The sequence below is a fragment of the Stegostoma tigrinum genome, chromosome 10, assembly GCF_030684315.1.
Source record: "Stegostoma tigrinum isolate sSteTig4 chromosome 10, sSteTig4.hap1, whole genome shotgun sequence".
Lineage (NCBI taxonomy): Eukaryota > Metazoa > Chordata > Chondrichthyes > Orectolobiformes > Stegostomatidae > Stegostoma > Stegostoma tigrinum.
The window spans coordinates 30,944,187-30,970,502 of record NC_081363.1 but is presented as its reverse complement, the minus strand read 5'-3'; the positions used below and the strand labels follow the sequence as shown (position 1 = coordinate 30,970,502).

At 42.4% G+C, this 26,316-nt stretch overlaps 1 protein-coding gene across 1 annotated transcript in view; it reads left to right on the top strand.

The window, feature by feature from the left end:
* Nucleotides 1–26,316, top strand: part of lrrc9 (leucine rich repeat containing 9) — a 187,430-nt gene that overhangs the window by 120,197 nt on the left and 40,917 nt on the right. Inside the window, exons 21-24 of the mRNA XM_048538501.2 lie at nucleotides 11,573–11,750; nucleotides 14,935–15,155; nucleotides 16,636–16,758; nucleotides 25,799–25,929. Of these exons, the coding sequence (XP_048394458.1) occupies nucleotides 11,573–11,750; nucleotides 14,935–15,155; nucleotides 16,636–16,758; nucleotides 25,799–25,929 (653 nt within the window). The remainder of the gene's footprint in view (nucleotides 1–11,572; nucleotides 11,751–14,934; nucleotides 15,156–16,635; nucleotides 16,759–25,798; nucleotides 25,930–26,316) is intronic.

Here is a 26,316-nt window from a genome sequence, read left to right as displayed (position 1 = left end):
GTGATTTCACGTGGAATTTCCATGCCGAAAGGGCTTCTTTTGAAATTTTCAATTTGTTCCATCTCAGAAAGATTGGAGCTTCAAAATTGTGAAAGACTTATGCTAACATACTATGGAAGAAATTGTTTAAAACAAAAGTTATTGTTAAAGCCTTGAAAAGCTGAAATAGGAGTGGTATTTCTCTGGGATTGGTTCTCTGTAACAGATTGGTGTTGAGAAACAAGTTGAAATTTTGTTTCGATGTTTTTGTTACAATTTTTTCTATTTCCTATAGTTTTTGTGTGTAATAAATGTGCTGTTGTTAAAAAAAAATCTGGAGGGCAGATAAATGTGTTTCAGAGACTAGTCACCATGGCAATCAACTGCAAAAATCAAGCCAGGTTGCATTTTGGGATTAGATATGTCAAATGTTACCTTCAGCTGGGATCACAACACTGTCTCCATTCTTTTGAACTGCTCTTCTGTGACCACTCCACAGACGTAAGACTGACTGGTCTGTAATTTCCAGGGATTTCCCTATTCCCTTTCTTGAAAAGAGGAACAACATTTGCCTTCCTCCAATCTTCCTGTACGACTCCCGTGGAGAGCGAGGAAGCAAAGATCTTCGCCAGCAGTTAGCAATCTCTTTTCTCGCTTCCCGGAGCAACCTAGGATAAATCTGGTCTGGCCCTGGGGACTTATAAATCTTAATGTTTGCCAAAATTTCCAGCACATCAACTTCCTCAATCTTGATCCGTTCAAGCCTGTTTTCCTGCTCCTCAAAGTTCTCATTCACAACAAGGTCTCTTTCCTTAGTGAAAACCGAAGCAAAAAACTCATTTAGGGCTTCCCCTATCTGCTCAGACTCCATGCACAAGTTCCCTATGCTATCCCTGATCGGCCCTACCTTCTCCCTGATCATTCTCTTATTCCTCACGTATGAGTAACATGCCTTTGGGTTCTCCCTAATCCTTCCTGCCAAGCCTTCTTCGTACCCCCTCCTGGTCCTCCTCAGTCCACTTTTGAGCTCCTTCCGAGCAAGCCTGTAATCCTCTAAAGCTGTGCTAGACCCTTGCTTCCTCCAAATTACGTACGCTGCCTTTTTCTTTTTGACAAGAAGCACCTCTGTACCCATCATCCAAGGCTCCTTAATCTTACCCTTTCTTACCTGTCTCAGAGGAACAAATTTATACATCACTCGCAACAACTGCTCCTTAAACAGCCTCCACATGTCTGCTGTGCCCTTTCTGTGGAACAATTGCTCCTAATCTGTACTTCCCAACTCCTGCCTGATAGCATCATAGTTTCCTTTACCCCAGTTAAATATCTTCCCCTGGTAACTGCTCCCTTCCCTTCCCATGGCTATGGTAAATGTGATCAGTGATCAGAAATAGTCTCAGGTGGAGGTGCTGGCCTAGTGGTATTATTACTAAACTATCAATTGTGACACCCAGGTAATGTCCCGGGAATTTGAGGTCAAAGGTTCCATAGTAGATGGTGGAATTTGAATGTAATAAGTATCTGGAATTAGTAGTCTAATGATGAACATGAAACCATTGTCAGGAAAAAGCCATCAGTTTCACTGATGTTCTTTAGTGAAGGAAATTATGAATCCTTACCTGGTCTGACCTACATGTGACTCCAGACCCACAGCGATTTTGTTGACACTTAACTTGGGGTTGGATAATAAATGCTGGCCTGGCCAGTGACACCCACATCCTGTGATTGAATTTTTTTTTAAAAAAGTACATTCCTACTGTAAAGGAAAATTTAAAGGAGAAGACTTTTCATCCATGGTTAACTAAAGATATTAAGGAGACCATCAAATCTAAGAAAATAAAAGTGCCAGGCCAGATGATTGGTTAAAAAAACAAAAAAAAGGCAGACTCCTCATCAGGACAAATATATTAGAGCATGAGGGAAGCTATCTATAAATGTAAAAACAGGAAAGACCAGTTTCCATAGATATCTAAAAATGAAAAGAGTAAGCAAAGTAGGTGGTTGTTCTCAAGGTTTTGAGAATGGGGAGTTAATCTTAGATGATAAAGAAATGGTGGATGTAATGAGTGGATATTTTCCTTCATTCTTAACTATAAAGGATACAAAAAGCATCCCAGTGATTTCGGTAAATCAGAATGTTCAAAGAAAAGAAGAACTTGGTGAAATTGTATTCACTTGAGAAACAGCATTGGGCAAACTGGAGGCACAAATTGATAAGTCTCTGAGTTCCAATGGATTTTACCATAGGGTCTTAAAAGAGTAGTGGATGAGTTGGTATGAATCTTCCGAAATTTGTCAGATTTTAGAAAGGTTTCATTAGATTGAAATATACAAATGTAATCCTTCACTTCAAGAAGGGATAGAGGCACATACAGGCCAAATTGCCTGATATCTGTCATGGAGAAGGCGTAGAATTGATCATTAAAGTGGTTATAACTGGGCACTTAAAAAAAACTCAAGGTAATTAGGAAGAGTCAGCATGGTTTAGCAAAAGGGAAATTGTATTTAACCAATCTGTTGCCATTATTCGAAGGAGTCGTGTGCTATGAATGAAGGGGAGTCCACATATTCGTGTAGACATTTGACGAGGTTATACCTTAAAGGCTACTATGAATAGTAAAAACTTATGATTTGGAGAGTAACATGCCAACGTGGATAGGTAAAAAATAGTATGCATAAATGTTTTTTTTTAAATGGAAAGATGATATGAATGGGGTCATGCAGGGGTCTTTGCTGAGCCTTCAACATCAATTTATAACATTGACTTAGATGAGGGATTCAAAAGCATGATGGCTAATTTTGCAAATGACGTAAAGATAGGTAGGGTAGTGTGTTATGAAAATGGCTTAACAAGGATGCAGGCCAATGTAGATAGGTTAAATGACTGGGCTAAAAGTTTGGCAGATCAAGTACAATGCGGGAAAATGTTGCTCACATTGGCAGGAAGAATAAAAATGCAGAGTATTACTTAAACTGTGGACAACTGCAGAATAATGAGGTGCAGGGGTATCTCGGTGTTCTAATGTATGAATCACAAAAGATTAGTTTGCAGGTATAGTGCATTATCTGAAAAGATAATGGGATGGTAGCATTTTTTACAAGAAGAAGTGAATATAAAAATAAAGATGTTAAACCTCGGTTATACAGGACAGAGCTAAGACTACATTTCAAATATTGCATGCAGTTTTGATGTGCTTATCTAGGGAAAAAACGTAAATGCATGGAAGCAGATAAGAGTAGGTTTACTCGATTGATACCTGGAATGAGCAAATTGCCTTCCAAGGAAAGATTGAACAGGCTGGGCTTTATATCACTAAACATTAGGAGAGCAAGATGTGATTTGATTGAAGTTTATACGATCTTGAGAACTTGACAAGATGGATGTGATGGTATAATCCCACCTGACTTTATGACTGGCCAACTCAGTTCTGAGAATGATGGATCTTTGTTCAGTTAGTTAATGTGATGGTCAGTTACTAAAACATAGTCACACAAGACTACAGACTTTATTTAACATGAAAACAAAAGTTCTTTAAACAATGAAAAAACCTATTTAAATATAGAACATAATTTGAAATATCTTAAAACACACAGTTGAAAAAATCCTGTTTCCTCACACTATCATTATTGCAAAGACTCAGATCTGGAGAAACTACCCTCAAAATCAAATCTTTATGTTGGACTTAACTCCTCCCAGCTCTTTCCTGTGAACCAGGTAGTCGTCTTACATGAATACTCACAAAACTGAGACCTTTGACTTTATCAGCTTCTAATACCCTGCAGGTCTCTACCAAACACATCTGGTCTGTAAATTGTAAATTACACAAATTAAACTTTTTTTTATTCAGCTTTTTTTTGCTCCTTTCTGGGGAAAAAAATTACTATATTTGCTTTTTAACCTAGTCAGGTCTCCTCAGACGTACCCAAAAAATTTAATCTCTGGTTTTCTTAAACTAAAATCATTCCTTGATTATCCAGAACCAAAAACAGTTGAATAACCTTTAACCGGGAGCCTAACCCTCCCTCCACTGACCCCTTCACCCACCTCCAACACAAGTACTCTTCCTGGACACCACCCCCAGGCCTCCTACCTTCCCTCAACCTCTTCATCTCCAACTGCTGTCTAGACATTAACCGCCTCCACCTCTCCACCCCTCTCACCCACTCCAACCTCTCCTCCGCAGAATGGGCAGCCCTCCGCTCTCTCCGCTCCAACCCAACCTCACCATCAAACCCGCAGACAAGGGAGGCGCAGTGGCAGTATGGCGCACTGACCTCTACATCGCCGAGGCCAAACGCCAACTCTCCAACACCACCTCCTACCGCCCCCTTGATCATGACCCCACCCCCGAGCACCAAACCATCATCTCCAACACCATTCATGACCGCCTCGCCGAACTTGTCCTCACCCTCAACAACTTCTCTTTCGATTCCTCCCACTTCCTATAGACAAAAGGGGTGGGCATGGGCACCCGCATGGGTCCCAGCTATGCCTGCCTCTTTGTAGGTTACGTGGAACAGTCTCTCTTCCGCACCTACACAGGCCCCAAACCCCACCTCTTCCTCCGTTACATTGATGACTGTATCGGCGCCACCTCTCGCTCCCCAGAGGAGCTCGAACAGTTCATCCACTTCACCAACACCTTCCACCCCAACCTTCAGTTCACCTGGGCCATCTCCAGCACATCCCTCACCTTCCTGGACCTCTCTGTCTTCATCTCAGGCAACCAGCTTGTAACCAATGCCCATTTCAAGCACACCGACTCCCATAGCTACCTAGAATACACCTCCTCCCACCCACCCTCCTGCAAAAATTCCATCCCCTATTCCCAATTCCTCTGCCTCCGCCGCATCTGCTCCCACAATGAGGCATTTCACTCCCGCACATCCCAGATGTCCAAGTTCTTCAAGGACTGCAACTTTCCCCCCACAGTGGTCGAGAACGCCCTTGACCGCGTCTCCCGCATTTCCCGCAACACATCCCTCACACCCTGCCCCCGCCACAACCGCCCAAAGAGGATCTCCCTCATTCTCACACACCACCCCACCAACCTCCGGATACAACGCATCATCCTCCGACACTTCCACCATCTACAATCCGACCCCACCACCCAAGACATTTTTCCATCCCCACCCTTGTCTGCTTTCCGGAGAGACCGCTCTCTCGGTGACTCCCTTGTTCGCTCCACACTACCCTCCAACCTCACCACACCCGGCACCTTCCCCTCCAACCGCAGGAAGTGCTACACATGCCCCCACACCTCCTCCCTCACCCCCATCCCAGGCCCCAAGATGACTTTCCACATTAAGCAGAGGTTCACCTGCACATCTGCCAATGTGGTATACTGTATCCATTGTACCCGGCGTGGTTTCCTCTACATTGGGGAAACCAAGCGGAGGCTTGGCGACCGCTTTGCATAACACCTCCGCTCTGTTCGCAATAAACAACTGCACCTCCCAGTCGCGAACCATTTCAACTCCCCCTCCCATTCTTTCGATGACATGTCCATCATGGGCCTCCTGCAGTGCCACAATGATGCCACCCGAAGGTTGCAGGAAGAGCAACTCATATTCCGCTTGGGAACCCTGGAGCCCAATGGTATCAATGTGGACTTCACCAGCTTCAAAATCTCCCCTTCCCCCACCGCATACCAAAACCAGCCCAGTTCATCCCCTCCCCCCACTGCACCACACAACCAACACAGCTCTTACCCTCCCCGCACTGCATCCCAAAACCAGTCCAACCTGTCTCTACCTCCATAACCTGTTCTTCCTCTCACCCATCCCTTCCTCCCACCCCAAGCCGCACCTCCATTTCTTACCTACTAACCTCATCCCACCTCCTTGACCTGTCCGTCTTCCCTGGACTGACCTATCCCCTCCCTACCTCCCCAGCTATACTCTCCTCTCCACCTATCTTCTTTTCTCTCCATCTTCGGTCCGCCTCCCCCTCTCTCCCTATTTATTCCAGAACCCTCACCCCATCCCCCTCTCTGAGGAAGGGTCTAGGCCTGAAATGTCAGCTTTTGTGCTCCTGAGATGCTGCTTGGCCTGCTGTGTTCATCCAGCCTCACATTTTATTATCTTACACACTCAGATAGTTCATTCCAGACACCATCGCCCTTTGGGTGAAAACATTTTTTTCTCAAATCCACTCTCAACTTCTTGCCTTTCACCTTTAAATTGTGATCCCTTGTTCGTGACCCTTCAACAAAAGAGAACAGTTGCTTTCTAATCACCTTCTCTAGCCCCTAACAATCTTATAACCTCTATCAGATCTCTTTCAACTTTCTTTGCTCCAGAGAAAACAAATCAAGCTAAAACCAGCCTCGCTTCATAGCTACAGTGCTCCATGCTAGGCAACATTCTGATGAATCTCCTCTGTATCACCTTCGGTGCAATCAATTCCTTCCTATAATGCAGAGTCCAAAACTGCAAACAATACTCCAGCTGTGGCCTAACCAAAATCCTGTGCCACTCCAGCCTAGATTGTCTTACAGTGTATATCTCGATTGATAAAGGCAAGTATCCCGTATACCACCTGAACTACCATATAAATTTCCACTTCCACCTTTCGGGATTTGTGGACAAGCACCCCAAGATCCCTGTGTTCTTCTGAGCTTCTTAGTGTCCTGCCATTCAATGAGTGCTCCCTTGTCTTGTTACTTCATTAAAACGTCTCATACTTAGCAGGGTTAAGTTCCATCTGCTACCACGGATCTGTTCATCTGACCATCCTTTCAAATCCTCTTGTAAGCAAAGACTTTCTTCCCAACTGTTGACCACCCAAACAATCTTCATGTCATCAGCACATTACATATAATCCGCCACCACCGCCATCTTCCCCCACCCCAATTCTCATCTCCATCAGATATATCACAAAAAATGAGGAACACACCATCAGTCCCTGTGTTATGCCACTGAACACGACCCTCCAGTCTCACAAACAGCCTTCTACCACCACCCACTGTCTCCTGTCACTATGCCAATTTAGGATCCAGTTGCCAAATTACCTTCGAACATTTTTCTGAAGAAGGGCCTAGGCCCGAAATGTAAGCCTTCTTGCTCTTCTGATGCTGCTTGGCCTGCAGTGTTCATCCAGCTGTACACCTTGTTACCTTAGAACTTTGGACATCGACCAGTCACGTTTGGACATCAAGCAGTTTTTCCGTCACCTTCGCCTCCACGCTTACGTCTTTAACCGGGAGCCTAACCCTCCCTCCACTGACCCCTTCACCCACCTCCAACACAAGTCCTCTTCCTGGACATCACCCCAGGCCTCCTACCCTCCCTCAACCTCTTCATCTCCAACTGCCGTCTAGACATTAACTGCCTCCACCTCTCCACCCCTCTCACCTACTCGAACCTCTCCCCCGCAGAATGGGCAGCCCTCCGCTCCCACCCCAACCTCACCATCAAACCCGCAGACAAGGGAGGCGCAGTGGTAGTATGGCGCACTGACCTCTACATCGCTGTGGCCAAACGCCGACTCTCCGACACCACCTCCTGCCGCCCCCTTGATCGTGACCCCACCCCCGAGCACCAAACCATCATCTCTAATACCATCCATGACCTCATCACCTCGGGGGACCTCCCATCCGCAGACTCCAACCTTATTGTTCCCCAACTCCACACGGCCCGTTTCTATCTCCTTCCCAAAATCCACAAACCTGCCTGCCCTGGTCGACCATTGTCTCAGCCTGTTCCTGCCCCACCGAACTCATCTCCACCTATCTGGACTCCATTTTCTCCCCATTGGTCCAGGAACTCCCTACCTACGTCCGTCACACCACCCACGCCCTCCACCTCCTCCAGAACTTCCAATTCCCTGGCCCCCAACACCTCATTTTCACCATGGACGTCCAGTCCCTCTTCACCTGTATTCCTCATGCAGATGGCCTCAAGGCCCTCCACTTCTTTCTGTCCCGTAGGCCCGACCAATCCCCCTGCACCGACACCCTCATCTGTCTAGCCGAATACGTCCTCACCCTCAACAACTTCTCTTTCGATTCCTCCCACTTCCTACAGACAAAGGGGGTGGCCATGGGTACCCGCATGGGCCCAAGCTATGCCTGCCTCTTTGTAGGTTATGTGGAACAGTCCCACTTCCGCACCTACACAGGCCCCTAACCCCACGTCTTCCTCCGTTACATTGATGACTGTATCGGCACCGCCTCTTGCTCCCCAGAGGAGCTCGACCAGTTCATCCACTTCACCAACACCTTTCACCCCAACCTCAAGTTCACCTGGACCATCTCCAACACATCCCTCACTTTCCTGGACCTCTCTGTCTCCATCTCAGGTAACCAGCTCGATACTGATGTCCATTTCAAGCCCACTGACTCCCACAGCTACCTAGAATACACCTCCTCCCATCCACCCTCCTGCAAAAATTCCATCCCCTATTCCCAATTCCTCCGCCTCCGCCGCATCTGCTCCCACAATGAGGCATTCCACTCCTGCACATCCCAGATGTCCACGTTCTTCAAAGACCACACCTTTCCCCCCACATTGGTCGAGAACGCCCTTGACCGCATTTCCCGCAACACATCCCTCACACCCCCCCGCCACAACCGCCCCAAGAGGATCCCCCTCGTTCTCACATACCACCCCACCAACCTCCAGATACAATGCATCATCCTCTAACACTTCCGCCATCTACAATCCGACCCCACCAACCAAGACATTTTTCCATCCCCACCGTTGTCTGCCTTCCAGAGAGACCTCTCTCTCCGTGACTCCCTTGTCCGCTCCACACTCCTCTCCAACCCCACCACACCCGGCACCTTCCCCTGCAACTGCAAGAGGTGCTACACTTGCCCCCACACCTCCTCCCTCACCCCCATCCCAGGCCCCAAGATGACTTTCCATATTAAGCAGATGTTCACCTGCACATCTGCCAATGTGGTATACTGTATCCATTGTACCTGGTGTGGCTTCCTCTACGTTGGGGAAACCAAGCGGAGGCTTGGCGACCGCTTTGCATAACACCTCCACTCAGTTCGCAATAAACAACTGCACCTCGCGTACCATTTTAACTCCCACTCACATTCCTCAGACGACATGTCCATCATGGGCCTCCTGCAGTGCCACAATGATGCCACCTGAAGGTTGTAGGAACGGCAACTCATATTCCGCTTGGGAACCCTGCAGCCCAATGGTATCAATGTGGACTTCACAAGCTTCAAAATCTCCCCTTCCCCCACCGCACCCCAGTTCATCCCCTCCCCCCACTGCATCCCAAAACCAGCCCAGTTCTTCCCCTCCCCCCACCTCACAAAACCAGCCCAGCTCGTCCCCTCCCCCCAGTGCATCTCAAAACCAGCCCAGCCTGTCTCCACTTCCCGAAACCTGTTCTTCCTCTCACCCATACCTTCCTCCCACCTCAAGCCGCACCTCCATTTCCTACCTACTACCTCATCCCACCTCCTTGACCTGTCCGTCTTCCCTGGACTGACCTATCCCCTCCCTACCTTCCCACCTATACTCTCCTCTCCACCTATCTTCTTTTCTCTCCATCTTCGGTCCGCCTCCCCCTCTCTCCCTATTTATTCCAGAACCCTCTCCCCATCCCCCTCTCTGATGAAGGGTCTAGGCCCAAAATGTCAACTTTTGTGCTCCTGAGATGCTGCTTGGCCTGCTGTGTTCATCCAGCTTCACACTTTGTTATCTGAGAACACATGTGCTTTTTCCTTCTTTATCAGCCTCCCATGTGGAGCCTTGTGAAAGGCTTTCTGGAAATCCATATAAACTGCATAACTGCACTGTCATCTACACACTTGGTACCTCTTGGAAAAATTCAACCAGATTTGTTAATCGTGACAAAGCCATGCTGACTATCCCTGATCAAATGTTCCCTAAACAACAGAGGTAAATTGATTATTCTGAAGAAGGGTCATTGGAATTGAAATTTTAACAATGTTTTCTCCACAGGTGATCTGCTGAGTTTATGCAGCAATATTTGTTTTTGTTTCAGATCTCCAGTATCCACAGATCTTTGTTTTATTGTATAAATAGATTCAGGTTAGGCTAAGCAATCAAAGTTTAACAGGGATAGATAAGAATACGGAATTCATGAAGCAAAACAGATCAGCCATGGTCTTATTGAGTCTTATAGCAAGTTATGAGGATTGAATAACCTACTTCTTCTCTTAATTGATACGCTCGTATCAGCAAACTGGAAGGTTGGGAAGCAGGAGCAGCAGTGAGCAGGAGTTAATTAGAAAATGTTAATGTATTTTGTATGTTTAATTCTATTTTAGAAGTTATTACATTTTCTATTATTGGAATTTAACCGTGTAAACTATTTCATCTCTCAGGATTATTTTTTCATAAGAAGGGTCCTACAGAACCTAACTATAACTTCTATATTTGTTTTAATGGGAAAATCTTATTTGTTTAACCTGGTTGGCTTAAAGTTGTATTTCTCAGAAACACCAGTTTGATGATAAGCAAGAACTTGCTGTGAAGTCCTAGTACTCATCCAGAAATCTCAGAGTCATAGTGCACAGAAACAGACCCTTCAGTCCAACCAGTCCATGCTGAACATAATCACAAATGAGCCTAATGCCACCTGCCTGCCCCTGGCCCATATCTGTCCAAACTTTTCCTACTCATGTACTTACCAAATGTCCTTGAAACATTGTAATTGAACACACATCCACCACTTCCACAGGAAGTTCATTGTAAAGGCGAACCACCCTCTGTGTAAAAAAAATTGTCCTTCAAGTCTTTTTTAAATCCTTCTTCTTTCGCCTTAAAAAATATGTCCCCTCATCTTGAAATCCCCCATCCTAGGGAAAAGACAACGACCACTAAATCTACCTCTACCCATTGTTATTTTATCAACTTCTATAAGGTTGCCTCTCAATCTCGCACTCCAGTGAAAAAAGTGCCAGCCCATCCAGACTTCCTTCACGACTCGAGTCCTCTATACCCAGAAACGCCCTGGTAAATCTCTTCTGAACCCTCTCCAGCTTAATATCCTTTCTATAACTGGGCGACCAGAACTTCATCCTTAGCCCTAGGCCCCAAGCCTGTTTTATCCTTAGCAACTGGCCCAATTCTCAGCCAAGTCCCATCTCCTTAGCTTGGGCTCAAAATCCTGGCCAATTTCCCTCTCTCCTTTGCAACAGGCCCCAAACCTTGTCCAAACCCCATCTAATCCTCAGCAATAGGCTTCAAAGTCCTGACCAAGCCCAATCTCCTCTTAGCAACAGGTCAGAAGGGTCCGTAGTTCGTTCTAGGATATGTGACTAGCCATATATGTAATACAGGCCCCATTTAGCCCAAGCAGTGTGTTTGTTGTAATTACAGTAAACCGCCCCAGGTTCTTACTTATATTGCTTACAATACTTCCTATCATTGTGTCATCAGCAGATTATGACAAGTGCCTTTCTACCCCAACAGCTAAGTCATTAGTAAACTCAAATGTGTGGAGAATATATAACCTATTTAAAGATGTGTAGTAGAATCATATGGCCAATTAATTACAAAGCATCAATATGTTTGGTTGTATTGCAATGTTTATAAATGGTAATCAGTTGTTACATACCTACATCTTTTTATATTTTGATTTGCATTTTGTGTACAGATTACTACACTGAATTTAGACGGACACAATCTTTCACGGCTCGCTAATCTAGATAGGCTTGAGAATTTGCGCTGGGCTTCATTTAATAACAACATCATCCATAGATTTGAGGGTTTGGATCACTGCCTCCAACTTGAAGAACTTTCTCTGGAAGGCAATTTTATTTCTGAACTTGAAGGTAATGGTTGGTTTTTCATAGAATCTGTCATTCTTTTCAGATTTTGTATTTCATTCTCCTTAGTAACTAAAACTTTATTATTCCAAAATCAAATTAACAGTTGTCAGACTGAAGCAAGAGCTTTTTTGAGCAAGCATGTTGAGAATCACATGTTTGTAGTTCAAGTTTCAACCAGACATGAACACGCAGTCAGCTGGGGAGAGTCTAAAATGGGCTGCTGATTTGTTGATTAAAAGTGACAAAACACTTTTTATTCTTTTGGGAAATGCAATGCAACCTGGATACTACCCAATTCTTCTCCTTATTTTGTGATGTTCGTAAGATCATACACCACTACATGTCAGCTCCTGTCATTCAATACAAGCATGTTTAATCTTCTACCTTCACTTTTCTGCCTGTGCCCTTTGATCCTTTGATATCTAGAGAGAATAAAAACCAATTGATGCCAGTCTTACGTATACTCAACAATCAGTCACCAACAGCTTTCTGGACTAAACAATTCTAAAACTTTTGAGTGAAATTTCTCCCCAGATCAGTGCTAAATGATTGTTCTCATATTCTGAGACTATGCCAACATGGTTTATACTCCCCAGTAAAGAAACAATCTCTCAATATCTATCTTGGAGAGCTCCTTCAAAACTCTGATTCAGTAGAAGGAGCTATTATTCCTCTAAATGCTAAATAGTAAAGGACAAATTTACTTGACCTTTTAGTCATCATCTCTCTGCTATATGCCTCCAAGGCAAGTATATCCTTTCCTAAATATGGAGACCAGAATTGGATAGTACTCCAAGAGTGTCTCACCAAAGTCCTGTGTAGTGATGGTAAGGCTTCCTTATTCTTGTAATCTAGTCCTCTTGCTGTAAAAGTCAATATGCCAACTGCCTTCCTTGGCAATGTCATGACAAGTGAAACAGGCCCCGCTAATGTTGTGAGGATGTGGATTTGAATACAGCCATGGTTGAATTTGAACCAATTTTTTTTTAAATCTTGTAATTAAAAGCTAGTCTACTGCTGACCATGAATGTAAACTTGATTGTTGTCAATATCCACCTTGTTCACTAATGATCTTTACAGAAAAGAATCAGCTATGCTCACCTGGTTTGGTCTTCATGTGACTCCAGACCCAAGGCAATATGACTAACTCTTAATTGTCTTCTGAAAAGGTCACTCAGTTGTATCAAACTACTGAGAAAATTAAAGTACAGAGTGAAACCAGAGGCATTGCCTTCTGTTGACAGAGGTGCTAGAAATAATGATGGTAAATCAAGCGCTGTTACCACTGCAGAATTTTATTTTTGTTCTGACGTCTGGGGTTGTGTACCAGAATTGGGATAGCTGTCTTAGAGAAGAGTCAAGCAACAACCTGACATAGTAATATATGATGCTATGAACATAACTGACCATGTCCCAGATATCACCATCCCCATCCCTCCATATATCCATTCCCATCAGCAGGACAGACTCACCAGAGATGGCAGGAAAATGGTACACAGCTCGAAACAGTCTTGCAGGTCCTCAACACTGACTCCAGACTCAGTGCAGTCTCATAGCAGGCAAAACACAAGGAGGAGAATCTGCTGATTATGACCTAGCACTTCCTTCTCAGCTGATAATTAATACTTCTCCATGTTGAACACCAGTTAAAGAAACACTGAGAATGGTAAGGGTACACTATACACTCTGGGTCTGCAGCAGGTAGTGAGAGAACTAACAAGAAGCAAAAATATACTTGACCTAGTTCTCACCAGTCAACCTGTCACAGATACGTATGTCCATGATAGCATCTGTAGGATTCAAATTCCCATCTCCGCATTAAGGATTCTCCATCATGTTGAATTGTAATTGGCATAGATTTTAAACTTACGCAGCAAATCTGAAGGGGCCATCAGCAGGAGCAGAATCTCACTGAACCACAATCTGTAACTTTTTAGCCCTGTGTATCCTCCACTATACAATTACCATCAAGCTGGGACCAGACCTGATTCAGTGAAGTGCAGGAGAACATGCCGGGAGCAGAACCAGACATATAGAAAAAAGGTTTCAACCTAATGAAGGTTCAGCACAGGGCTATTTGTATGCCAAATACGGAAAACAGCATACAGAACACAGAGCCTAGCAATCCCTCATTCAATGAATTAGATCTAAGCCCTGCATTCCTACCACAACCAGCTGTGATGGTCAATTAAATAACTCACAGGAAGTGATGGATGGACTTTGTTTGTGTTAAGATGTTTTTCAACTTGAATGTAATTTTATTGAAATGTAAAAAGTTTTAAAAAAAGTTTCTTCATTTTAGTTTACCACCATACCTTTTAGTGTGTATTTCCAATTAACAATAGCTCACTTTCCTCTCATATCCATGGATTTTTCTTTATTTAAGTTTAAGAACTTTATTTGAAATTGGAGTATGCTACTTTCAAACAATGTGGTATTCAATTATAGTATAACGCTATTGCAGAGCTTCTTTTGTTATGAGATTGCTAATTAAAACTGCCTAATTGAAAATACTAAATTTAAGGATCTAATGCAGCTTTGTTCCCAATTGGTTCCACCACATATGGTTCCAGGAAACTGTTGCAAAAGAATTCTTCAGACCCATCTTCCGGACTGTTTTGGCCAATTCAATAGTCTACGCAAAAATTAAACAGCCACAGTTATACTGTTGCATTTGTTAGAAGCTCCAATTGTTTTTTGCTCTGTTCAGTGATATGACCACTGTTGGACTTATAAAAATTACGCCGATTAGTATTATTCATAAGCTGAATATACTTTATGAGCAAAAATCCTTTCTCACTAATGACCTTACATCATCATTTATTATGAGGGCTAACCTTTCTTTTAAAATGCATGATCAGAGAGATGGACAGATCTAACCACAGATCTTCAATGTGGTTTTCCCAATGTTACTCGAACCAATATATCATAAAATCATCAGTTTGTTTATGTAATATTCGCTCAGTCTGTCAAGTCGAAGCAATTGTAGAGACAACCAATTGGCAATTTATTTGATGGCAGTTTATGCAAATTGACTACTAAATTTGCCAGCATAACAACAATTAGTACAGTAGTAATTAATTAGTTGCATTTTGGGACACCCAGCGGATGCGAAAAGTGCTGTATCAGTACAGGCAATTTCTTCCTTGCTGCCAACTGGGTTATTGTTAACTTTTTTTTAAAACAGGGATTTCAAAGCTGACGAAACTGACTCGATTGAATCTTGGAAATAATCAGTTGAAAAATTTGGAAGGCTGTGGTCTAGACAAGTTAACACATCTCCACTATTTGGCACTAGAAAACAACAACATTTGTTCGCTACGCTGTTTACAGAAAATATACACCTTGATAGAGCTCTACTTGGGAAACAATCTCATACATAATAACTGTGAAATCTACCACTTAAAGGTAAGTATACTTCAGACTTTTGTAGACAATTTACAATGCAGAAGTTAGATTTTTATATTCTGCATTCTCTGAAAGAAATATCCAGTCGTTCTCATTGGCTATCCTTGACCATAATCTTTTAAAATTTTCTTTAATGTAAAGTGATGGATTTTGGAAGAAACATTGAGAAGAGACAATATCAACTAAGTGGTAGATTTTTAAAGGAGGTTCAAGAATCAGAATGATCTAGGGGTTCGTGTATAGCAAGTTTTGAAAGTGGCAGGATGGGTCTTGGAAGTCAAAATAGAGTACAAAAATGATAGTTACATCACCATACTTTAGGAAAGATGTCATGTCTTTGGAGGGAATCTAGAAAAGATTTAGTAGGTTGGTGCCAGGGATGAAAGACTTTGATTGCATGGAGAACCTGGAGAAATTAAGATTGTTCATCTTGGAGCAGAGCAAGATAAGATAGTGAGAACTGCCAATGCTGGATCCTGAGATGACACAGTGTGGACCTGGATGAACATAGCAGGCCAGGCAGCATTAGAGGAGCGGGAAAGCTGACATTTCAGGTCGGGACCCTTCTTCAGAAATGGAGGAGGGGAAGGGGGCTCTGAAATAAATAGAGAAAGGCGGGGCAGTGATAGCAGGTAGATAGTGGAGCCGATAGGGTGGGGGAGAAAACAAACAGGTCAGGGAGGCCTGGATGAAGCTAGTAAAGGTGAGTGTGGGTAGGTAGTGGATTGGGATTGGTTAGTGAGGTGGGAGTGAAGACGGACAGGTCAGTGAGGCAGGGATGAGAGGGGTCTGGTCTTAGGATGAGGTCGGGGTGGGGAAGTTTTGAAGTTAGTAAAATTCACATTGAGACCATTGGGTTGTAGGCTTCCAAGGTGGATTATGAGGTGTTCCTCCAGTTTCCGGGTGGCATCATTGTGGCACTGGACGAGGCCCAGAATCGACATGTCATCCAGGGGCTGGGAGGAGGAGTTGAAGTGATTCGCAACTGGGAGGTGTTGTCGTTTGTCGCAAATTGAGCGTAGGTGCTCTACAAAGTGGTTGATAAGGCAGTTTTTAAAAGAGAAATTTAAAATTATAGGAGCATGTTGGTAAAATAAAGAGAAAATGTTCATTCAAACAGAAAGGTCAGAAATCGAAGGACACGGATTTAAGGTAATTGACAAAAGGAGGAGAAATTTGCAGTGAATTAAGGTGGTCTGACTGCCTTACCTGACAGAGTAGCGGACAAAGATCAAATAGTAACTTTAAAATTGATGAATTTCTATTGCCTTCTGACATAGCCACAACTGCCCAAATGACCTCCTGCTATGTTTTATAATTCTATGATTTACGCATCTTTAAAAGCTGTTGTTTCAGTTTTGACCGTTATTTCTTGCAGGGCATTCAATAGCGTAATAATGAATTTGTAGAAGATCATTTCATCTCTTTAAAGTTGTGAAATGCTTTACTTTCCTTCGTGGATTTTTTTCTTGTTTTTTAGGGAATGGAAAACCTTGTCATATTGGACCTGAATGGGAACCCATTGGTTAGTAAACAGGAACACTATCGCCTTTTCGTCATCTATCACCTACCTTCATTGAGGGCCTTTGATGGAAATGTAGTGGTTAGTATGTGTTCACTCCCTATTAAAGTGTTTTCTTTGTTTATTAAAGTGCAAGTTGAACTACTTTGTAATATTCTCTTAATTATTTACCTTCATGAGTCAGTATATTTAACCTAAGAAGGTTTATAGATTTGATATCAGTGCAATCTGAGTTACCTAATCTCATGGGATGAGAAGAGGATTGGTTCTGAGATAGTAGGAACTCCCAGTGCTGGAGTCTGAGATAATAAGGTGTGGAGCTGGAGGAGCACAGCAGGCCAGGCTGCATCAGAGGACCAGGAAAACTGACATTTCAGGTCTAGACTCTTCTTTAGAAATGGGAGAGGGGAAGGGGGCTCTGAAATAAATGGAGGGGGCAGTGACGGAAGGTGGATAGTGGAGCGAATTGGTGGGAGAGAGGACGGACAGGTCAAGGAGGCGGGGATGAAGCTAATAAAAGTGAGTGTAGGAAGGAAGTGGAGGTGGGGATTGGTCATTGAGGTGGGAGGAGCGGATAGTTGGGAGAGAAGAGAGACAGGTCAAGGAGGCAGGGATGAGAAGTGGGGCTGGTCTTGTGATGAGGCTGGAGTGGTGAGATTTTGAAACTAGTAAAATCCACATTGAGACTGTTGGGTTGTAGGCTTCCAAGGCAGAATATGAGGTGCAGTTCCTCCAGTTTCTGGGTGGCATCGTTGTGACACTGGAGGAGGCCCAGGATGGACATCTCATCCAGGGGGTGGGAGGTGTAAATTGAAGTGGTTTGCGACTGGGAGATGTTGGTTGTTTCATCTCTGATCCTTTAGCACGAGGAAATATGTCATCAAGGCTTGGATGTAAATATTCACGAGGCATTAGAGGGAAAACAGCATTCAGGGAACTGTGTCATACCAAGGAGTGATGCTTTTAGGAAGGAAATACAAGAACAGTCATTTAGCTCCTAAAATATAGAAATTCTTTGTTTCCTTTTTAGTGATGAATATAGCTAGTTCAACAATTATGAAAATTGCATGAATGCATCAATGTGGCAGCAGCAGTATTTAATATTGGTACTCAGTTTCCCTCAAATGCAAAACTAGGATGCTGATACAAGCTAAATATCTGGAGGAAAACCACCAGGTAGCTAGTAGCTATTTCTATAAAATGTTTTGAGAGGGTTAAATGGAACAATGAGTTATTAGGTCTGATAAAGGGAACATTTTAGTACAGAAATGCAATCAAAAAACAAGTCAAAGGCAGTCAAAATGGATAAAATTCATAATAACAGATGGGAAAGTGTGGAGCTGGATGAACACAGTAGGCCAAGCAGCATCTCAGGAGCACAAAAGCTGACGTTTCGGGTCTAGGCCCGAAACGTCAGCTTTTGTGCTCCTGAGATGCTGCTTGGCTTGCTGTGTTCATCCAGCTCCACACTTTGTTATCTTGGATTCCCCAGTATCTGCAGTTCCCATTATCACTAATAACAGATGGGATTGTTTTTCAGTGGGTTGTGTGATTTTGAAACTCTGACTCAGAAGGCATTGGAAGCAATAAGTTTGTTGAATATTTTAAGGCTAAAGTGGGTAGCTTTTGGTTAGATAAGGGAATCAAAGGTTATCGGACATATCACAGAAATATTACACCACAGAAGGGGGCCATTCAGCCCATCATACCTTAGTTTGTACCTGCTCTCCAAATGAACATTATGACATAATGCCATTTTTCTGCCATTTTTCCATACTCATATGAATTGTTGGAATTCAAACAATGATCTGACACCCTCATGACTGCCTCAGTTGAACCTGCCTTAACCATATTTCCAGGTGACGTATTCCAAATCTAAAGCACTCATTGTATGAAAATGTCTTCTGTCATATTTTTAGATTAGATTCCCTACAGTGTGGAAACAGGCCCTTTGGCCCAACAAGTCCACACCACCCCTTGGAAAATCCCACCCAGACCCATCCCCCTATAACTCACACACCCCTGAACACTACGGGAAATTTAGCATGGCCAATCCACCTAGCCTGCACATCTTTGGACTGTGGGAGGAAGCTGGAGCACCCGGAGAAAACCAACGCAGACACGGGGAGAACGTGCAAACTCCGCACAGACAGTTACCCAAGGCTGGAATCGAACCCGGGTCCCTGGTGCTGTGAGGCTGCAGTGCTAACCACTGAACCACCGTGCCACCCTTACAAATCCCTGTAAATCTGTGCTCTCAAATTCTCAATGTTACACGAGTAGAGACAATTTCTCCATTATCCACCCTATCTAAGCATCTCACGATTTTGAAAAGTGACAAAATCTTATCTTAGCCACCTTCTGTCCAAGGAGAACAGCCCCATTCAATCGTCATAACTTCCTGGTGGTTGCCATTGATTAGAAACTGAACTGGACTTGTCATAAAATTCATAGAATCCCTGCAGTGCAGAAAGAGACTATTCATCCCATCAAGTCTGCACCCTCCGAAGAGCATCCTGCCAAGGCCCAGCCCTGACCCTATCCCCATAACCCCATATTTACCACAGCTAATCCACCTAGGCTGCACATCCCTGGATGCTACACACAATTTAGCATGGCCAGTCCACCTAATCTACACATCTTTGGACTGTGGGAGCATCTGGTGGAAATCCATGCAGACACTGGGAAAATGTGCAAACTTCAAGCAGACACAGGGGCGATATGCGAACCCCACACAGTCCTGAGGCTGGAATCAAATCTGGTTCCTTGGCACTGTGAGACAGCAGTGCTAACCACTGAGCCACTGTGCTGCGTATATACAATACTCAGAGGCTAGGAATTGTTAACACTCCTCCTAGCTTCCCAAAGCATTTTCTGCTTTTATTTCAGATCTCTAGCATCTGCAGTACTTTGCTATTATTTCAGGGTAGTGTACGCTTTATTTACTGCTCTCTCCACCTCTCATACTTTTGAACATCTATGCACATACATATTCAGGTTGCTCCAGTTTTACAATGTCTGCCTCATAGACCACAATACTTCCAGTTTTTGTTATTATCTGCAAACTTTGAAACTGTTCCCTGTGTGCCAAAATCAAGAGTAATATATATCTGGAAATGCAAACGTCCCAATACCAACCCTTGGGAATACCACTTTCAAGCTTTCCTTTATCCTGCAAAATAGCCATTAATCATTACTCTCTGTTTCCTATTTCTCAGCCAATTTTGTATCCATTTTATTCCATGAGCTATAAGTTTCCCACAAATCTGTTGTGTGACACTCTATTAAGTGCCTTTTGAAAGTCCATGCACAGGACATCAAAAATATTACCCTCATCACCCCTTTCTGTTGCCTCTTGAAAAGGCTCCAGCAAGTTAATCAAACATGATTTCACCTTTAGAAACATAGCTCTTCATAATCTTCTGAATCAACAGTTCTTTCCCCATGTGACTACTATTTCTATGCCGAATAATTGTATTTTGGAACTATTCCATCCGCTTATGTTAAACTGACTGATCTATGATTGCAAGGTGTATCCTTATAAGCTTTTTGAACAGAGGCATAATTTTTGCAATTCTCCAGTCCTCTGGCACATTGCCTGAATCTGGAAAAACTGTATTATGGCCAGTGTCTCTGTTTTCATTCTCACTTCCTTCAAAATTGTATGCACATCAGTCCTGGTGCCTCATCAACTCTAACTCCTAACAATCTATCCAACACTTCTTTCTTTCAATTTGAACCCTTCTAATCACAGTTTCCTCCAGAGAAGACATGACGTATCAGACATGATCTCATTGAATGACAGAGCAGGCTTGAGGACTTAAATAGCCTACTTCCGCTCCTAATTGGGATGTTTGCATAAGGCCTGAGAGTGGTATATGATTAACCTTTATCCAGTCATTGTTCTCCAGGAGTCATGGTAAATTTCTACTGTATGCTGTTTCATATCATTGCTGTGTGCAGCATAGTGCTACTTGTGTTGTCCATTGGCTGCAAGCATCAGTGAGCGGATTTAATTTTGTAAGTAGCCAATGTACTTAAAGGCAGCTTGCATCTTTTGAAGGGGACATGCATTGTGCAAAATAAACTAAGAGTCCTTTACGAACTGAATCTCTGCTATAAAACATCGAAGAAAGGCTGGGCATATGAAAGACCTTGCCCAAAGTTTTCTGAAGGACAGATGTGGGTAACTTTTTCCACACAGAGGCTGGTGTGTGTATGGAACAAGTTGCCAGAGGAGGTGGTGGAGGTGGGTAAAATTACAACATTTAAAAGACATCTGGATTGATATATGTATAGGAAGAGTTTAGAGGATATGGGCTAAATGCTGACAAATGGGACTGGATCAGATTGGGATGTCTGATTGGTGTGGATGAGTTCGACTGAAGAGTCTGTTTCTGTGTTCTACAACTCTGTGACTCTATTGCTGTATGACTCTGTGTCCCCAACCTGCAATGGCACAGGAGACTATCTAGATGCATGCTTGCAAGCCAGTGAGAAAAATAATTGTTTGACTTTGTTTCTGTATATCTACTTACTTCTGTAAAGGGCAGAATCCAGTTATCATATATAAAATATTGCTGTATCACAGGGCCGTCATATTACCTTCCAACATATAAACTTGGTGGACTTAAAGGATCATAACACCATTTTAGGAGAATAATGCATGTTACAACATTTACTAAATATGTTACCATTTGCCTTACTGTGAGCTGTGGTAATAACAGTGAAACTGTCAGTGATTGCTGCCATTTCACTGATGAAATTGACAACAATTTTGGAAGTCTGCACATGTACAGACTAATCTGAAAAACATAGGAACAGGAATATGCCATTTAGCATCTCTGAGCCTCTCTTGCACCACACAAAGAGATCGTGATTGATTTGAGATTTAATATTGTCACAAAGCAGAAGTTCACACTCTTCTGAGAACTAAAACTGAAACTGTCAAAGAGGAGCACCTTGCCCTATTATCTGCAAAAGAAGTGTGAAAAGTGGTATAACCTGCTGTGGTTAAACTGTTAAATAAAATAAATCCCTGACACTCACTTTGAAATCAACAAGTAACAATTTATTTATCTAACTGTAACAGTGTACAAATTAACTACACTATTAACAAACTGAATGAATTTTTTCTAATTACTGACTTTTCCAAAATAGTGCATGATTCTAATGGTATGTTGTTCCAATAAATACAAATCCCACTTATCTAAAAAAAACTTAGTCTGTCAAAATTACAGCCAGGTTACGTGTCTTCCGGAATGTTCTAGAGGATATGGGCCAAATGCTGACAAATGGGACTGGATCTCTCACGATTCTTCTGTCAGGAATATACACTAGTTGTGCAATTGGTATCTTTGTTTTTAAATGGTGCTTTGTCTAAGACATAGAGGAGGCCGTGACAGCCAGCGAATTTGTCTTGAGAGCTGAGGTGTGTTAGCTGTAGCGGATGGCAGCCAGTTCTGGGGTCTGTCACCAACTGTTGCCTTCTTTTTATACCCTTGATGAAATATCAATATTACTTCCAATAGGATTTGCCCTATGTTGTCAAAACCATCATGCTTAAATTTAATAGGATTTTGCTATCCAAGTGCTTGGCTTAAATTGAATGGCTAAACTCAAAAGCCTGTCGGTTTGGTAAAAACTGCTGCTTGGCCTGCTAACTGTACAGCCTTTCAATACAAATGTTTCAATTCGGGTGTAAATTCTAGCTTCTTGTTTCTCAATTCACTCGTACTCTTCCCGACTTGGCAACAATATTGATCAGTTGTTTAAGTCAAGATTAATTAATGATCCAGAATTATGTAATAATTGCAAAGGAATTTCCAAATGTCCACATTCCAGTTGTGAAGAAGTATACTGGGACTCAGCTACCACATGATGCCCATTATGAGATGACTTTACCACCACCCTCTGTATCCTACCTTCAAGCCAGTTACGTATCAAAATGGCAGTTCTCCCTATATTCCATGTGATCTAACCTTGTTAAATCAATCTTTCACATGGAACTTTGTTGAACGCCTTACTGAAGTTGAAATAGACAATATCTGCCACTCTGCCTTCATCTATCTTCTTTGTTACTTCTTCAAAAAATGAAATCAAGTTAGTGAGACACAATTTCCCATGCATAAAGCCATTTTGACCATCCATAATCAGTCCTTCCCTTTCCAAATACATATAAATCCTGTCCGTCAGAATCCCCAACAATAACTTGCCCACCACTGATGTCAGGTTCACTGGTCTAAAGGTCTCTGACTTTTCGTTACTACCTTTCTTTAATAATAGCACTATGTTAGCCAACCTCCAATCTTCTGACACCTCACCAGTGGCTATCAATAATACAAATATGTCAGCAAGGGATCCAGCAATCACTTTCCTAGCGTCCCACAAAGTTCTAGATTATACCTGATCAGGTCCCAGGGACTTATCCACCTTTACACATTTTAAGATGGCCAGCATGACCTTCCCTGTAATATGGACACTTTTCAAGATATTGCTATTTGTTTTCCCAAGTTGTCTAGCTTACATATCCTTCTGCAAAGTAAACACTGATGCAAAATACTCATTTCATATCTCACCCATCTCCTACAGTTCCATACATTGGCGGCTATGCTAATCTTTAAGGGCCCTATTCTCTCCCTTGTTACTCTTTTGTCCTTAATGTATTTGTAGAATCCCTTTTGCCAAAGCTATTTCATCCCCTTTCTGCCCTTCTGATTTGCCTCTCAAGGATACTCTTACTGCCTTTACACTCTTCCAAGGATTCACTCAAACCCTGCTTTCTACACATGACATAGGTTTCTTTCTTTTTCTTAACTAGAACCTCAACTTCTCAAATCATCCAGTATTGCTTGTACCTATCAGCCTGGCCCTTCACCTAAACATGAACATACTGTTTCTGGACACTCTCTATCTCATTTTTGAAGGCTTCCCACTTTCCAGCTACCCATTTATGTGGGAATATCTGTCCCCAATCAAATTGGAAATTTCTTGCCCAAAACCATAAAACTTGGCCTTCCTCCAACTGAGGACTTTAACTTTTAGATCAGGTTGATCCTTTTCCATAACAATTTTGAAACTACTGGAATTATGATCACTGGCCCCAAAGTGCTCGCCTCTTGTCACCGCAGTCACTTGCCCTACCTTATTTCCCAAGCGAAGGTCAAGTTTTGCTCCTTCTCTGGTAGGTATATCCACATAATGAATAAGAAAATTGTCTTGTACACATTTAAATTCCTCTCCATCCAGGCCCTTAACACTATGGCATGCTCAATAATTTGTTCTAAAATGTTTTCTAACTTTTGCGTGCATTCATGGTGAAAATGATGAAGTTATTCTCGCTTTGGTACTGTTTGAGTTAGGACTATGAGTACGCTATTCAGCCCCTTAAGCCTATTCCACTATTCAATGAGATTGTCGCTGATCTGTGGTCTAACTTCATATACCTGCTTTGTCCCTTACCCCTTAATACTTATGCTTAACAGAAGGTTTTCTATCTCAGATTTAAAATTAACAACTGATGCACCATCCATTGCCATTTGTGGAAGAGGGTTCCAAAGATTTGTAGGTAGAAGTGTTTGCTAACATTGTTCCTGAATGATCTTACCCAAATTCTTAGACAATATCCCCTAGTTACAGAATCGCCAACCAGTGGAAATAGTCCATCTTTATCTAACTTTTCTTCTTGTGATAAACCTGGAAGACTTCGAGCAGATCACCCCTCAACGTTCTAAACTCGAGAGAAAACAGCCCAATTTGTGTAATGTCTCCTGAAAACTTAACCTTTGAAGTTAGTTCTGGTATGGAAGTAATTATAAGTCTAAATGATAAAAGCAGCATGCCTTAGCTAATTTCCCAATGATGAACCAAGTAAGTTTGTATAGTCCAATTTGTTGTAACAAAGGAAGATTTTTCTTTATTTGCTTAAATCTGGACATTTTGATGGTGCTTTTTGGTTGCTCAGGACTTTTCTGGTGATATTTTGTAGTACAGGGTTTACAAACTTCACAGATGGTCTGTTGGGGCCTCTAAATCTGTTATGAATCTATTCCATTTTGCACAACAGTGTACAACAAAACTTGATGACTGCTACCTGTGTACATGCACGAAGTGAGCTGTTATGGATGCATTCTAAAGTCTTCAATCCTCAGTTTTTTCTTGAAAACCCCTTGCTGACTGCATGGACTATTGAGTCTGATTTATTTTGAGCATTGTTGTATCACTGTCAAAAGTAAGTGCGTTTGTCAAACCCAAGAAGCAGGGATTCCTTGGTGCCTGCCACAGGTATGAAGTGTTGTACAATTACTGAGGCAGGTTATTGTTTAGCCTTTCAGAAGGCAGCTTCAAAGTCTGGCTCATTGGCTTTTAATCCACATTTTTACTTTTCACTTTTTGTTTAAAAAATCTTGCTGCCTTTAGTTGAAAATGTGCTTCTAACAAAAATAATCTCAAATTTCCCAGGGTGTAAAACAATCAGCATAACAGCTCATTTCTACTATTATTGAAAAAATTCAAAATTTGCATCCAATTTATATCCAACGACAGTTTCTGATACAGGAATTCCACTGTTTAGAATTGCCACAACCCCTTGCACACAGCAGGATCAGTACTCTCTTCCAACACTTTTCACTTGAATCAAATGACAATTGACCATGGAAGTGAGACCAGGAATGCAGGTACAATAAACTTTCTGGACCCATTTGTGTATACTTGTAAATTATGGACATCTTGTGCCACACACGTAGTGTCCCTGCCTCTGAGTCAGAAGCCCTAGGTTCATTTACTACCCAATATTTAATCACCGAGCAAAGTATGTTCATAACCTGGCCAAACAGTTTGATTATCAATCGGCAAATCCTTCAATACATGCTGATGACGCACAATTAACGCAGGAGAGATTCCTTGTCAGCAATGTGATGGAAAAGAAGTTGGAGCCACTATCATCCATGACTGCAGGCAACAAAATACAGTACATATAAAAGCTTATGTTGCTAGAACAATTTCTGAGAGATCTGTGATAAAACACAATTAAAATTAATTTGCAGGTGCATTTTATATTTTAGTATCATGCCTGAAAAGAGTTAGGGCCTTATAAAATCTCATGTTTTGCATTTGATTGCAGGAACCAGCAGAATCTGAAAATGCAAAAGATGTGTTTGGTGGTAGATTAACTGCTGACATGGTTACAGAGAGACTGGGGCATTCAAACTTTTCAGAAATTTTAAAGTTGGACATGCCCGAATCTGCAATCAGGTAAAGTATAATAATCGTAATGTGAACCTTTGGGTCAAAGCAGAGTGCTTTCTCTTTGACTTGCTTAAATCTTTCTTGTGGTAGGTCAACATTAAATTTATACCACAGTTTTCTTTTAAGTCAAGTTATTTAATGCATCAAGTTTTGAACATTCTCTACTGGTACTAGCCAAAAGTGATGAATGGGAGAATTGTCACAAAGCAATTGCATAAATTATGTACTTAGTTTATGGTTTATTTGGAATCTGGTTGACACTTTTAAATTGCTTTTGCTGGCTGGAAAGGATAACATTAAAGATAAAGGGCAGAATTTTGTTCTCAAGCTGGGCATTGCCAAAAGCCTGAGAAAAAATGAGAGGGCCAACTCATTTTGATGCTCTGCAGGATT